The 17,187-nt window shown below is 38.7% G+C and overlaps 1 protein-coding gene and 1 pseudogene across 1 annotated transcript in view; one reads left to right on the forward strand and one right to left on the reverse strand.

The window, feature by feature from the left end:
• The window catches only part of LOC141436179 (DNA mismatch repair protein Msh2-like), a 39,595-nt gene extending 25,540 nt beyond the window's left edge, over positions 1 to 14,055 (forward strand). The window contains exons 10-16 of the mRNA XM_074099061.1: positions 1,363 to 1,537; positions 1,804 to 1,988; positions 2,873 to 3,091; positions 4,431 to 4,663; positions 5,448 to 5,539; positions 9,660 to 9,885; positions 12,639 to 14,055. Of these exons, the coding sequence (XP_073955162.1) occupies positions 1,363 to 1,537; positions 1,804 to 1,988; positions 2,873 to 3,091; positions 4,431 to 4,663; positions 5,448 to 5,539; positions 9,660 to 9,885; positions 12,639 to 12,878 (1,370 nt within the window). The 3' untranslated portion in view covers positions 12,879 to 14,055. The remainder of the gene's footprint in view (positions 1 to 1,362; positions 1,538 to 1,803; positions 1,989 to 2,872; positions 3,092 to 4,430; positions 4,664 to 5,447; positions 5,540 to 9,659; positions 9,886 to 12,638) is intronic.
• A 379-nt stretch (positions 14,056 to 14,434) lies between these two features.
• LOC141436572 (death-associated inhibitor of apoptosis 1-like) lies at positions 14,435 to 15,873 on the reverse strand (annotated as a pseudogene).
• Between the last annotated feature and the right edge of the window lie 1,314 nt (positions 15,874 to 17,187).

The raw sequence follows: 17,187 nt of genomic DNA on the forward strand, positions 1-17,187 counted from the left end.
CAGACAGACAGACGGACAACAAAGTGATCCAATAAGGGTTTCGTTTTTTCCTTTTGAGGTACGGAACCCGAAAAACACTTTATTTTTACCCTGAAAAGAACGTATGAACAGTGGTTAGAGAACCTGACTACGAAACTTGAGGTCACCGGGTCGATCCCCGGTCGGAATATTTGTATGAAGAATACGAGTGTTTGCTTTTAGTCTTACCCCCTGTTTCACCGTCCATTGATTAAATTTATTTGACGGATAAATGTGATGCCGTCTCTGTATGTTTTGTTCCAATAGACGGAGACGGCATCACATTTATCCGCCAAATAAAATTAATCAATGGGTGGTGAAACAGCCCCTTAATCTATTTAAGTATGTTTATCCGTTGCCTGGTACCTACATGTAACACAAGCTTTGCTTAGGGGCTTTGTTTCAGCATCCATTGATTAGTGTTAACTGCCGGTTAAATGTGATGCCGTCTCTATTTATTTTTGTTTGAATAGACGGAGACGGCATCACATTTAACCGTCAGTTAACACTAATCAATGGATGGTGAAACAGCCCCTTAGACTTCGGTTACATGCTCATTCTGACGTGAGGTCAGTCTATCATTCTAGTTTTCTGTCATTCACATCCGAATTGACTAATATTAAAAACATTTGATTTTCATCAGTCTTAACTGTCAGTCTGGAAGGGTTAAAGGTAATTCTGTCGTCAATCAGACCAGAATGATGGACTGAACTGACGCCAGAATGACCGAACCGCCCAAACCGCGTTTTACTTTGGGACTAGGTCAATTGTGTCAAATGTCCCGTGGTATTTATTTACCTGTCTGTTTGTTCCCTCTTCACACTTGAACCAGACTTTTTCATTTGATTTAGATGAAGTTTAGTATGTTTACAGTTTGAGACCCTGGGATGGAGGTAATAGTGTAAGGGCGGTAAATAAGGAATACGAACGAGAGTCTATTAGAAGCCCGAAGTCGAAGACTGAGGGCTTTAATTATTCGTAACCTGTACAGCCCGTGCGACATACTGTTTTTCATCACCTCTTCCATTGGCGATACCTTAGGCTGCGCTCTTAGGGTCCCTTAGCGCGCCGCAGCGTGCTTGTGGTTGCAGCAGCGCGTTCAGTGACTCATTTAGCTTCATGAAAAGAAAATTTGTACGCGCAATGACTCATTTGTTTCATGACAAGTTAAGGTGTTTTAGCAACCAAGGTAGACTGCATGTTTCGACACTGTTACGAGCAAGTGTGATGTAAAATAGTTTTTATTCGGGAATATTGCATAATCCCGCAGGATAGTGACGAATTATTCGCAGGCAAAGTCACGGGCTCTAGCTGCAGTAGCATTATACTTACTATTTTTTTCAGGCGAGTTCCTGGTAAACCCGGCATTCGACGAGCAGTTACAAACACTGCGCGGCGAACTGGACCAACTGCAGGCTTCAGCTGAGAAAGAGCTCAGCAAAGCTGCCCGCGACCTGGGACTCGATGCCGGCAAAACTATCAAATTAGAGAGTAACCCACAAAATGGATACTGTCTTAGGTTTGTTAAACTGTGCGCTGTGACGCCCCGGAACGCATATCTTGAGATACATACGTCTATTTTCTTTTATAAGTCGCAATAGGCATTGAAACGTTGCAGAAAATGAAATTCAAACAAATAATAATTAATTATTGTATTATTTATTAATGGTGACATTGTGCTCGTTCTTTTTCTTTGTTTCTTCACTTGAAATTTGGCACATGGCTGTATACTTAATTTTATTAACCCCAATAAATATATAATCAAATAAAAATAAACTTTTTCAGAGTAACAATGAAAGAAGAACAATCACTCCGTGGCAATAAAAAGTACACCATCATAGACGCAGTGAAGGGAGGGGTGAGGTTTAAAACCAATACTCTCGCCAACCTTACTGACGAATACGTGACGACTAAGGCGACGTATGAGAAGGAACAAGACAAAGTTGTGGCTGAGATTGTCGGAATCGCCTGTAATTTTTTTTATATCTTTTAAAGCTGCTTTGAATTCTTAGCACATCTCGTGGCAGACTACATGCTTGTACGGTTGCCATCAGATGTTTCGGAGCGGCCAAGGTGATCAATAATATCGAAACATGAGCTCTGATGCCTTGAGAATAGAATGAATTTTCTTTTACATAAAACTGACCGTGATTGACCCCATTCTCACCTGATGTAAAGTGCAGATGAGGCCAAATGTGTATCTTACTGGTTCAGTAATAGCCTATTCACTCTAGCCTTGAAGAGCCCTATACTCGAGTCCAAAATTAGGCGAACTAGATTGACAACTGAAAATGTTACCGGACACAACAAAAAAAAATAGGCATAGGAATATGTTGATACAAATTTGTCGATATAACCTTGTGTAGACGCGGAATGAAAATGTTTGTCACTTTTGGACTTTATTTTTATAGGCCTGAAAACGACAAAAAGGCTAACAACAAATATAATAACGTAACAAAAATTTCACAATAACGGAAATAGTTCCAAGCAAGCCGATGGATTAAGTCGAATGACATATATGAAATGTCAATAAAACAAACTGTCGGATGGCGTCCTTCCCGATGTTTCAACATTTTGATTGAAGTTTTTTTTTATATCGATATTACAGCACTGCTGTAACTGTGGCAACATTTGTATGTAATGAACTGTCAAGTTGGTTCGCCTAATTCTGGACTCGAGTATGACCTTAATATCAAATCCATAAAGTCGCGTATACATAAATATTTTTTCAACTTGAGCCGTACCGATCTTTTTGTAGTTGAGAACAAGCTTTACATAGTTAGGATTAGGTCATTTTTTTTTCTCTTGGTGTTAATAGTCCCATGACATTTATTTATAACCTTTATGATTCCAGCTGGTTATTCAGAGTGTCTCTTCTGCCTCTCTCACGTCCTGTCTCGCCTGGACGTGTTAGTTTCCTTCGCGGTTGCCGCTGCGACCGCCCCGCACCCGTACTGCCGGCCGGTCGTCACTGAGGATATCGACAACTTCGTGCTAAAGGACGTAAGACATCCCTGTCTTGAAGTGCAGGAAGGCGTGTCGTTTATACCGAACGATGTTGTTTTCAAAAGAGGTCAGTATCATTTTTACTACATAATATTATAAAAGCGAAAGTAACTCTGTCGATCTGTCTTAACAGCGATTTTGATGCGCGAGATAGCGATTGGTATGAAGATAGTTTGAGACCCTGGGAAGAACATAGGATAGTTTGATTCGATAGTCGCAGGAAAAACTAGTATTATAAATGCAAAAATAACTGTCTGTTTATCTGTTATTTCATCACGCTTAGGGTCTCCCCACATCTATAAGCCGCTAGACAAAAGCTTTATGTTTAACTAAGCAAAAAAGACGTCGACGCGTCGGCACTTCCATGCCTTTTTAGCTCTTATTACGTGGACATAAAGGTTTTTTCTAGCAACTTTTGCCGTTTCCGCGTCGATAGATGTGGGGAGACCCTTTACCGATTTCTGTACCGAATTAAAAGTAATTAAGTATGGAGATAATTTACTTTGAGATCCTCGGAAGGATATAGGATAGTTTTTTATCCCGGAAATTTTATAGATTGTGCGGGATAGCAATAAACAAATTCTTCGCAGACGACATTATCGCGGGCAACAGCTAGTGGAATATATGAAAGAGAGAGAGAAGCGAGTTACTGAAAATATAATAGTATTTGGACAATATGTTTCGCTGCGGACAGCAAAAAAAAAGCCAAGTGTGAGTCAGCTCGCGCACTAAGGATTCCGTTTAAATTTAAAAGCAAGCGCAAAATTAGTTTTTTCTTGATTGGGACTGCAATATTGAAGCGTTGCTGAATTTTTACAGTTACGTTCGAAATGTCAGATTACGCTATATTATACAACTAAGTCCAAACAATCAATTTGCGTCATCTGTAGTTTCTTAATCTTAATCGATAATGTTATCTTATTTTATCACACATTCCTCTTCTTACGCCACGTGATTACGTAACATTCTTTACCCGACTGCCTCCAAAAAAGAGGAATATGTTGATGAAATTTTATTAAAAATATACTATCTAGCAAAACAGTCTTATAAGAATTGATTTACTCAGCCTGTAATCGTATAACAGCAGAGTTACGGATATCTAGTACCTTTAAAAGCCAATATAAAAAACCTGTTTTTATAACTGATTTTATCTGAATTACGACGTAAAATGCTTGAATAAGGGTTGTGTGTTCACCAACCCAATAACTCGATCTAATGATTCATAAAAATTTCGAATTTAAACTTTTACGCTGAATATTTTTCAACAATCAATAAAATTATTTTGACTTATCGGGTTTGACCACGCAACCCTAACTGTGACATCAGTTGTGTCACAGAGTACATATATAATATTATTTCAGGCCTTTGTTTACACAATTTTCGTGCCACCCTATATTTCCTTACAGATTCCTGTCTCATGCATGTAGTAACAGGCGCCAATATGGGCGGCAAATCCACTTGGATGCGCTCATGCGGCGCGGCAGCCTTACTGGCCCACGCGGGCTGTTTAGTACCAGCGGCGAGTGCAACTGTACCGAGACTAAAGGCGCTATGCGCTAGGGTTGGCGCGGCCGATCGGGAGCAGAGAGGACAGAGCACTTTTATGCTGGAAATGATTGAGTCTGCTACTATTCTGAGAGTAAGTGTGCTATACTTATGATAGTAATGACAGTGTAGACGCCATTACAATAATTCTAAAATGCTATAGTCTATTTTTTAAACCAAGATACTAAAATGACTTTTCATGTGTTACGTTTTATACATCTTCATCTTATAAATAATGATGTGCCCACAACTAGTAATTACCGAAAAGTTTTGGTATGTACTTACCTAGTTTATTTTAATACGTATAAAATGTTAAGATATGAACAGATCTGTGATGTACTAACACACATAGGGCTTTTAGTACATTCTAAAAAAGGTAAAACGGGTTTAATGAAAATGCCACCGTTTAGGAGATATTTCGACTTCTTGTAGATGTTGATGTTTAAGTTTCAATGTGATCCTAAGAAAGACCTTCCTAAAAGCTCAATGCTTTTAGGCAGGGCAGGTTGTATTTTTGTTTCCATGAAATGTTATGTTTTATCGATAATTTACAATTATGTCGAAAGCCGAAATCATGGAGCAGCACTATTCGTACTATGCTCGTCACATTATTTTTAAATTTGACATTTCATACAGTCACTTTAGTATGTTGGTTATAAAATAAACAGAGTATATTGTCCTAAAGATTATAATTAGTCCGTCAGCTGGATTATCAGGAAAACATAATTATGAGTCACAGACATAGCTGTTCTCCTCGCGTGGTGGCGAAGTAGTAAGGTAGCCAGTTTTGCTTTAAACCTACGGAAAGTGACGCTTGATTTGATTAATTATTTACTATAACGTAGTTTATGTAATTCATTCCTTTGTTTTTTTTTCAGACAGCTACGCCAGATTCTTTAGTGCTTATTGATGAACTGGGCAGAGGCACATCGACATATGAGGGTTGCGGCATCGCCTGGGCTATAGCAGAGTAAGTTACTTCGAGTATATGTACCGCCGAGGAATTTAAATCACATACCAGGATATTATGGGGCCTTTTTATAATCAATTTTGCTGTTTTCTTTTGCCAATGTATAGGATGTCAACATGACATTAGTAGCACAAAGGTTCCACCCTGGTACGTGATTCAGTTTCTTCGACCATACTACAACTTTTTACCTCGTCACTTGGCTTCCACATTAAGTTGTATTCCGTTGATATGGACCTTCTTAAAATGACGCACATTAATCGTTAGTCTGTTCAATCAGTTTCTAAAAATATCCAAATACAAAGGACCATTATCCATCGAGGAGGATTATCCATTATTATCATCTCAGCCGTAGGACGTCCACTATTAGACATAGGCCTCCCCCATAGACCTCCAGTTGCTGCGGTTGGCAGCGGCTTTCATCCACCGTGAACCCGCGACTTCCGTCCATCTCGTTGATGGTTGGTGGCTCGTCGGCGATTGAATAACTCGGCTAAAATACGAACAATTCACGATGGTACAGTCAACGTCTTAAATAAGTGATCACTTTTGTACCTTGTCATTATAAAGTCATGTTTGAAAAGCCATACGAAATTGCGTAACGACTGAAAGCGACAAGGTACATAAATGATCACTTATTTCTGACGTTGACTGTAGGTACATGATCACCTCGGTCGCGAGATTCTTCAAGTTTCAAATTTGTGCGACTGTTTTGTTTTGGTTAGTCTGCGTTTCTAGGAACGTACAACTTTAGTCGCTGTCGGTCTTAAATATTTTTTGTAACTTTGTTTATTTTCTAACGTTTTTAGGGTTAGAATAGAAATAAAGTCAGCTAAAGAAATGAGAAGCCATTAAAGTCACCTGGTACCGTCAAGGACTTATTCATGAGCCACCATGGAACCATTTCACAGTAAATGTCTTAGTGACATCGCATTAATTGACAAGGAAAATCGTAATGACTTTTCCTTTGAAAAAGTACCATGGTCGCTCATGAATTAAAGTCCATGACCGTTCAGTTTCTTTGACTATTGCCGTAAATGCGACGCAGAATAATTGATATCCTTATAATTAACGTTTTTATTTGATGTGTATGCAATTATACATAATATCACGATATGGTAACTGTGTAAACGAAAATTAGCCTTATTTCTGGTAGATGAAGATTCAAAATCATTTACTAGTGGCTTTTTTTTTATATTTTTTAAACAATCAGTTTGCTTATGTACTAGAGGACTTTACAGATAAATGTACATGCTTTTGTACATACGTAAACTCACAATCTATATAGAGGTTATAATTTCAATTGGCATGAAGAACAAGCCTCTGCATGAGCATTTTGAACTTACACAATTATTATAAAGACCAAAACCAAGTATAACAATTGGTATATACTTTATATGACTTTTATATTTCCACCTTAAAATATTATGTTTCAGTTTCCAAGAATATAAAGATTGAAAACATAATAAAAGTCGATAAGATGTTTTTTTATTGATAAAGTTTCAAACATGATTTATCGCACACGTAGACACGAATATCCTGTACTGTACACACTTATTGGCGCCTTACTGTCGCCAAGATAATGATTCAAACATTCCTTCTCAAGAATTATACTTTTAACCTAAATACCTAATACGTTTTCGAGGATTTGCATTTTTTTAAGTAGCCTATAACGGTCTCCCACTGCTGGGAGAAGGCCTCCCATTTCTCCTTCCACTCTTCTCTGGCTTTGGCAAAATGTGCCAGTTCGGCTGGCTGGAAGCGGTTCTGCAATACGACACGGATCGGCCACAGCTCGAAACCGTTTTAAGGCTTTAATTTTTATTGACTGCATAAGCACCGTCATCCAATCTGCAAGTCTGGAACCACTGAAACCACAAAAACAACTGTATTAAAAAAATGACATGTTATGGGCTGGAACACCTTGAACCCACATTCTCGGATTTCCTTGCTTTGCTAAATATTTGTCTGTAGGTTTTTATAGCATTTCAAAAGTGGAGAGAGCACTGCGGATCAGTGTAATTAACTTTATTATATTTTGGTTTGAAGTTGTTTTGGAAAGGAAACTTTCAGACCACGTAAATGGTTCAATATTCGCTGGGTGCAAAGTAGGAGGTGGGGGAACCACGAATCGATCGCAGCGCGCGCCGTGGCCAAACAAGGAACTTTTCGGCGGACCAACTGTCACTATTTCCTAGTGAAATTTACGTATTCGTGCATTATTAAGCAAAAATAAATAAATATGTGGCACGAAACCTGCTGCGTAGTTAACTGCAAGAACAATGGCTAAAACAGTGATAACAAATTCTATAAATTTCCACAAGAAAGATGTTTTGTATGACGTCGATGTCACTGAAGTTAGATGAATTACACGAGCTTCAATGGTGTGGCTCATTACCTATGAATTTATGATCTTCACTAGTTTATTTTACAGTTTGGACATATTGAGCCAAAACTAAGTGTTTTCCTTTTATTGTTGTTTGTGGGTGGAAAGCAATGTCGTATAGTGTGCTCGGAATCCAGTTTTTATAATTAATTTTGCCATGTTTAACTGAAAATACACAAAAAGTCTGCATTACTAACGACCTACTACAGTCATAATCATAAATAATCTGTCTGCAATATATATGAAATGCGTTATTCGATTAAATTTGTGTATTTTATTACTTCTCGTGGAGACAGCCATAAGAAGGTCGTGTCCTGAAATTAATTGATTGTGCCATTTTAGACAGGAAATAAAAAAGGTCAATGTTATTTTCGATACCTTAGATTTACATGATCGAATAGAATATATGTAAGTAAACTACGATATTTTGTTGAATTTTTTTCTTTGTTTCCTTACTCTTCGTAATGACAGCCAGCCATTTGATATTTCAAAGTCCGCCGTAATTGTAACCGCTAGTTGGCGCTGTCATCGCGCACCCAGCGAATTGCGGTTATGGGTAATAAAATTGATAGACAGTAATACATAAATAAGCACCATATCCTGCCTGCTAGAGTCGTACAATATTTTTGGTTTATTTTTAGTCGGTCTAAAATTCGATAATAACCTATCTGTCGTTATAATAAAAAAACAAGCATTTTAATCATCAAAACAAGAACGTTAAAGTCGAACGGGTCACATTGATTGTAAATTTAGGTACAAATGATATTATTTACATTATTACAAATTATATTGATAACAAGCATAATACCAAAGAATAGTTATTTGTTAGCAAAATCGGTATCGGATTATTGGGAATTTATAGGTACGTCATATATGTATGAGTGTATGACATAGTGAAACAGATTTAGATTTTATTCAACAAGAAAAAAAACTTCCTAATATTGGAAATAAATTGGTTCATCCCAGCCTATATACGTCCCACTGCAGGGCACAGGCCTCCTCTCGGAATGAGAGGACTTGGGCAGTAGTTCCCACGCGGGCCCAGAGTGGATTGAGAACTTCACACACACCGTTGAATTGCTTCGCAGGTTTGTTATGCAGGTTTTCTCACGATGTTTTCCTTCACCGTAAAGCTCGTGGTAAATTTCAAATGTAATTCCGCTCATGAATTTCGAAAAACTCAGAGGTGCGAGCCGGGGTTTGAACCCATGATCCTCTGCTTGAGAGGCCATAGGTCAAACCACTCGGCCACCACGGCTTTTTAATATGGCTTAATACATAATATGTACAATGATTTTAGTATACTACGTACTTTGCCTGTAGATGATGTCAAATTACTTTTGTAAGAGTAATGATGACCGGTTCGTGGGTGGTTTCTACCACGAATTTTACATACTTATTTGCCTGTAGATGATGTCAAATTACTGAAGAGATGATGCCGGTTCGTGGTGGCCACTCGACGACTTTTCTCCCCCAACGGTTATCTGTTACAGCTATGTCGATGACAATACAATACAATACAAATATTCTTTATTGACCACCAAAAGCAGCACAGACATTACAAAAATTTTTTTTTTTTTCTTTTGTTTTTCGACGAATTTCCATATTCCGGATTCTATTGCGTTGCGTGACTCTGAGTCTCTCTAAAAAGCCAACAGTCAAGGACCGCGTCTCAGCGCCAAACTAAATGATAACCTTCTTGTATAATCTTAGTGAATCATCCATTACCTTTTTCAGAGAACTAGCAACAAAGTGCAAATGCTTCTGCCTGTTCGCAACTCACTACCACGAATTGACGAGACTTCCGAGCTTGCATCCGGGTGTTATCGTCAACTCCCACGCCGAAGCTTCCGTCGTGGATCAACAGTTACTGCTGCTTCATAAAATCGCCCCCGGCCCGGCGACACATTCCCTGGGACTCCACGTTGCTAAATTAGCCGATTTACCGGAATCCATAATCGAGGTATGATTTCCTTAAACTTCTTGATACTCTTTTCAATCTGAGGATGTCCACTAGGGGCTACGAATAAATAATAAGTCAGGAATTCGTCACTACTTAGAAAAAATCTCGTATCTAAAATCAACAAAATTGAACCTTTATTTATAAAGTTCACTCAGAAAAATTATCTATTTTGAGCTACGAGTTTTTTTTTTTTAATAGTGACGAATTGTAACTGCGTTAGAAAAATGGCCTTGTAAACACGGTTTCTAAACCGTGTTCTGGGCGTCATTTGTCGTGCATCTGACATTACAACACGCGCGTTAACCAATCCCTGCTTTGTTTCTGAATTTTAACCAACCAACAAGCACGTCTATTTGCAACTTATAAAAAGATTCGTATTTGTTCATAAGTCGTTTTGGCTTAAATTATGGCCACTTTTTGTGTGGAATTTGTTCTGAGGTACGCTTCCTGACTTATTATTTATTCGTAGACTAGGAGCAATCATATTAAAGTGATCGGGGTCGAACAATTTGTGACGTACGAAAAATAACTACGATTTTCTTAATAATGTGTGACAAGGGGGGGATTAAAAAGTATGACCATTGGTGTGACGTAATTTATTTGCATCGTTGCTCTCAAATGGATGGATCGATTTCGCTGCGGCTTTTAAAGCTAGTTTCCTTGCGGTGGTTCTTCTGTGTTTCATTAAAATCGGATCAGGCGTTTTTGAGATATTGATCTTTGAAATGACAATGTCGGGAGCTTTCAACTTTTTAAGTTGATTTGGTTATCCTCCTGAATCCTCGCGTACTTGAAAAGGACCATTAATACTAAGAAAACGGCCGAATATACTTTATAAAGTACAAATTGTTCATTGAATAAAGAATGCTAATAATTTTGAAATAGTATCCAAAATAACAAAGCAGATCTACCACGGTAGGTCTTAAGCACTAAGTTTTTTTTTTTAAGTTACGACTTAGGAGGCTATTGGAATACATTACCTGTGTTAAATAACCGCCAGGCGCTGAGTGTGCTAACCGAGCAATGAGCAGAGGTATCACTTGCCATTCCGCCGGTATCTCGCAGTCACAGCCTACTTCTAACCTAAATAAAATATTCACACCTTTAGTATAAGTAATAACTCTTATCCTAAATATTGTCGTCTAAACCTCTCTGCCAGAATATATGTAGGTGTAGTTGGGCATTTTCACAAAAAAGTGTACCCTTTACTTTTTTTTCAATTTTGGTAAAAATATGATTTTTCCTACTCAGAATCAAAAGCACAATCGATTCCGATGGTTTTAAAAAATGTCCCAATCAAAAATATCAGTTTTATGATACACTCGGTATGGGCGTCACAAAACTGACTCTTAAAATTTGTATGAAAAAATTAAATACATTTAAAAAGAAAAGGTACACGTTTTCTTGAAAACTCTTAAAGAAAGAGAGAGAGAGAGAGAGAGACAGAGCATCATAATACAACACGACAGAAAATGTGAATGCAGCTTAAGTCTGGGGGTGGGGGGCTCATTCAGCTTTGCCGCCCTGGGCCCTGAACGACCTTAGTCCGCCACTGCATAAATTAACAAAATCATTACCTTCTTTGTTGGCAGTGCATAAAAAAAATTGGTTACGCGCCATATCCCGTAGCTCATTAGAATACGATCGGTGTTGCGATATGTAGTTGATAACACTAGTCATGCCCGCGTCACCTAATCTAATTGCTTGATAAGGTGTGATAGCCGGTGACGGTGTTCCATTGTTCATAGTTACAAAATATATTCAGAACTATGTATTTGTTTTTGCCGTAAGTATAGTCAAGTGTAAAATTATGAACTTATTCAAAGTTTCAAAAATAAGTATATATAGTATTCCGATGCAATAAGGATGTAGTATCATTTTTTTGACTGGTTTGAATAGATACTTATTTTTGCACTTGTACATATAACTTGAAAAAGTTGAAAACATCAGACATTATTTTTTTTCCAAGTTTAATATCTCAGAAGCAGTTGAACCGATTTTTATCAAATATACTTATAGCAAGGAAACTCGCTTTCACGTTAAAAAAACTGCATCGAAATCGGTCCATCCGTTTGAGAGCTACAATGCCACAGAGACAGAAAGGCATTGGCGTCAGACTTATAATATAACTTTCTTTTTGCGTCGGGGATTAGGTATAGTAGTAGAGCTGGCACCAATTTTTGGGTAGATACTTGAGGCAAGCTGAAAACTTGCCACATACTGAAAACTTGCCTCTCCAATTATTTCCCAACACAGAACTGTAGACCTGGCTGGTGAGTAGAGGGGCTAAATCAACCCCTAAATTTAAAAAATACTTTTTTCTCAAACATGACATGAAATATTGAAGTTGTGAAATATTGAAATAGTACTAGTAGGTTATTTTTTTCTATTGCCGAATGTTCGGCATTTAAACCGAATTTCGGTCGAATGTCGAAGTTCAGTTCAAGCTGCCGAAACTTGGTTAAACCAAACGTAAAGCGAATTGCGGCCCATCCCTAAAATATACGTGTCCGATTTTTTTGAAAATGTAACTGACGGACTAATTACGTCGGGTGACAAGCAAAGTCACTAACTGCAAAAAAAAATAGTGGAATATATTACGATGCTAATAAGCATAAGTTTGATTATCCCTTTTGACTAGGTGGTAATTAGTGACTTTTGCTTGTCATCCGACGTTATATATTTTTAGGAATCCAGCCTTTTCTACTCTTCTTAATGTTACCATTTTCTCAAAATTTTACTTTTATTTTCAGTATGCTGAAGCAAAACAAGCGCAACTGGAGACAAACTTGTTTGAGACTGATAATAGCAATGATCAGGAGTCATCAGCCGGTCAAGAGCTGATCTTGGAATTTCTGCGCAAGTGCAAGAACATTGAAGCATCTCATACCTCAGATGAAGCAATGTTCAAAGAAATTAAAGTTTTAAAGAAAAACTTATTGCAGCAAGACAATAAGTATCTCCAGTCCCTTATGATTGGATGTGATAAATAATTCCAATGTTGTGTAATAAATGATCTGCTAGTATTTTCTCGTTTTCCTGCCTTGATCAGTGAAGAAGGGTTTAAGTCAAACAACGATGTTTATTTAACAAATGTTTTATTTTTATTTTTAACATTAATTATTCATTATAAAAACAAATTTGAAGTTGACCTTATTTTGTCTAAATGGTCAATTTCTTTAATAATTTAATGTTCTATATGTGCACTTTTTTCTAAAATTAATAATCAGTATGTTAATGAGATGTGTGTATTGCAATTAAAAAATTATGATGATATGAACTGCTTCGATTAGCAACAGTGTCTTGACTCTTTGGCGCTTTATGCGTCCCTTTCGAACTAAAGTGGTACAAAATAGATGCACAATAATGCACATAGTGACTAACGAGAAACTGCATTCTAAACATTTGCTGCATTATTGAAAAAAAAACAGGTATATTTGATGGTTAACTAATGCTATGTACTCAAATATCAATACAGTTTCTATTGTTAATTTGGTGCAATTAAGAACTTCATATCAAACTGATTTGTATTTCTAAAATAACAAAAATGTCACATTATTTATTTGACAGAACTCTACAACACAAATTCGTTATCTGCTTATCATTATGCCTACCTAATACTCTGTTTTGACATAAATAAAGTGAATTATTGTCAAAATAGAAACCTATTTACAGAAACAATAACAGATTTAACTTAGGTGTTTAAAATGAAAATTAATGTTATGTCATGTTTCTACTAGACCATGGAACAAGATATTTTATTATCAATCACCATGTCTTCATAACAGATTTACAGAAAATCATCTATCAAACTGAATTTTATCACTTTTTAAAAACAATCACTTTCATGCATAAATGAAGCTAGTTGAATATCAAAATATATCTTTAATCTATAGCACTTCTAATAGTTACTAGGTACTTCTCCAAGTTTAAAATGCAACCTTACATAATTTGAAGTGTTATAGGTAGAAGTAACGTCTGGCACTATACTTCCGTTTTTCGTATTCGAATTTCGGTCATTGAATCTCTGTCGCCTTATTTAAATATCGAAGTGCGTATATCGCTCAGCGTAGTACCAGCGTATGACATGTCGACACGAACATATATAATTGACAGTCTTTTGGTCAATATTTCGATTACCGTTAGCTTCATTCATAGCAGAGCTCAAATTACAAATCAATTTTACTTTGAACGGTGGGACAAAATGATAAGCTACAATATTTACATTTATATGTCATTTTTAATTTTAAAGATAAATAATTTAAAATCGTTCATCATATACACTGTTCCGCGGCGGTAAATCAGCCGGGCTGTGGGCCCCGGCGCCCGGAAGCGCCGCTGTCAATGGCATAATGCTAAATCACAGCTTAAGCGTAGTTTTTAGAATGCTTGGAAGCGTAGTCTTGGCGCGTGGTTCACATGGATAACCCCCTGCTTCCCACCTCAGCCCGGGTGATCCGGAATCTTAGTGGACCAAACGGGTCCAAGCCGGCCGCTGGGCTTAGTATATTCGGAAGCGGAGTTTCCGCGTGTGGTTCCAGCACCCGCGGCTCGGGCCCCTTTGTTCACTGGGATCACCCGAATTGACCCCGTCGGTACCTGTCTACGCAGCCCGGGTGATCCTGGATCCTAGTGGACCAAAAGTCGCGCCGGCTCTCACGAGTAGTACAGCCGCACCGCGCTCGTGAAAGTCCGCCGGCACATGGGCACTTGTTGGTCGACATCGCGCACTTCGCGCACGCCACTACGTGCCCGCAAGGCACGAACACCACATTCCGCTCCTCGGCGTAACATATTTTGCACAATTTTGAGTCTTCCAAAGTGTCCGAGTCGTCGTTGGTGGAGGATGCCGTGGTCGCGGGTTCGGGCTTGGGCGCGCTCGTGGCCTCTTTCTCTTCGGGCACCACACAAGCCTCCGATATCACTTTCTGAACATAATCTCTGCCTTTGACGAGCTGCACGTACGCACATCGGTCGAACCACCGAGCGTGCTGTTCCCATGGTATGTCGTGACTCTCCCAATCTTTCAAACCACCGTCGCAGTAGAAGCATTTCGTCTTGTCGCTGTGACCGGTGTAGTAGAATCCGGCTTCCGCTAGTTCCTCGGGCTTCTGTCTCATGCTTTTGGGCCAGTCTTTGAAGGTGCGAAGGCGAGCAGACTCTGACGCGTATTTGGGATGAACAGGGCCGGGCATATAGACGCTGGCGCCGGTAGGAGAGGCGCGCGCACGCCGCACTCGTCGTGTCCGACGGCCTCGGCAGGATCGATAGGAACGTTTCCAGTAACGCCGTGCTTTCTCAAAAAAGGGCACTGAGGAGCCCAGCGCTGGTGGTCCTTGGCGGGGTCGTCGCCCTCTTCCCACCGCATGATTTCGACTTTGCAAAAAGCGCATCGCACTTCGTCGCCACGGCCGAGGTAGTAGAATCCATTACGTGCTAAGGTTTGGGGGCTTAGGAAGGTGAGAGGCCACTTGTCGAAGGTTTTGAGCCGGATATCTTCGCGACACATGTCGGGGCTTAGTCCGTGGTTATCGGGTTTGTCGGCGGAGAGCGTTGCGGGCGGCGTGCCGGGCGAGGAGGCTGGTGAGCCCGCGCCAGGTTCGAACACCGGCAGGCTCACCAGCGGGAGTGTATTTGCCTTCTTTGGGCGTTCTTGAACAAATCGATTGGCGATACCGTAGGTACTGAAAAAAGAAAGAAATCGATTAACACAGGCAAAGTTTTTGGTGAATCATAGAAAAAATTATCAATTGACACAAAAAATGTTGATTGTTGTTAATGTTGGGTGGGAATAACACAGCAACACACCTATTTGACAGCACTTCAATGTTATAGTAAAAACGTCCATAATTACTAACTCCTTAAATTAGCAAGTACTTATAGACCCAAAATCGTGTGAAATATAAAATGGCTGCGAGCTCAGAAACAGTTTTCACATAACAAGTTCGCGTCGTTCGGTGCGGCGGCGGCTGGCTGCGCCATCGACATTCCAATGCCGCAGCCTCCCCTTGCCTCCCTAGCCCGCTAAGTGCACTCAGTGCGCATGCACCCAACGGACGCAATCAATTTTTCTTTAACCCTAACTTAAAAAAATACTTTCGAACTCTTGCACTTGCGTACAATAGGTACCATCAGCCAAATATGTGGTGTACCACCCTAAAGTTGATGATCTTTTGCATGTCATAAAACAATAATGCCAATAAACGTGTCTCTCAACTTGAAAGTTCGACTTTAGCGACATATTCATTTGATAGGAATTTGTTTAAAAATTGATAGACCACTTATTTGGCTGATGGTACCTACCTACTTACACTATGTAAACATTTTTTTTTACTACACAGACATGTTTTTGAATTTTTTTAATAACTAGTTTTATCTTATCTCTGTTCAACATTAACGAAATAAACTCCGTACAATATTGCACAGTGGTTTGATTGTGCAGAAATTTGGACAAAAACAAAACACAAGCGTATACTGTATCCAACGACGAACGATCGATAAAGTTATCAACAGGAATATTATGAGTACGTGGGAATTATTTTAATAATTGCTAGTTATGTGGGTAACAGTTGAAACCTTAATTTTAATTGCCTTCGAACAAAATATGTACTTAAAAAACCATTGTTTACATTTGTCATTCTTTACAAAGTACCTATTGATTTTATTTATTACAACCGATTGCTGCGTCGTCGCAACTTGAATGTAGTCTAGTCTACGTTTAGGTTCCTATATAATCAAGTGTGTAGAATACTTTATGTTGATTAAGAAATAATGTGGTACATGCACGTAATAAAAAAAACCGAACTATGTGATCTACAACTTAAATACAACATAGTACGCAACAAAAACAATGGCCGCAAAACATCAATCGATATTTACCATTTCTATGTTGGGAATCAAACTAAAATGGGCATTTTGACGAAAATACACTTTTAATTTGACAATCACGTGACACTCCAATAGCACATTGCAACAGACGATAGTTCACAAGTTGAAAGAAATTAACTTTTAGGATTTCAAAAACAAAAATGGCGTACGACTTGATTCGAGCATCGTTGGCTACTCGCTTTTGTCGCCTAGGGGCGATATAGCACTGGCAATGACTGCCCTCTTGCGCAAGCGTACAAAATTAAAGAGGGTTCATTCGTATTCGCCTACGTGGGGTGCACTGCACAGCGTGTGGCGGTCCTATAAATATAAGTCTTTATTATTTACAATTTCAACGTTCTGTTGGACTAGGCGCATATTAATTAGCTGCTTTTAACTACTCCTACGCATAAATATTTCGGAAGAGAGTAGTCC

Source organism: Choristoneura fumiferana, chromosome 16 (assembly GCF_025370935.1).
Source record: "Choristoneura fumiferana chromosome 16, NRCan_CFum_1, whole genome shotgun sequence".
NCBI classification, from domain to species: Eukaryota; Metazoa; Arthropoda; class Insecta; order Lepidoptera; family Tortricidae; genus Choristoneura; species Choristoneura fumiferana.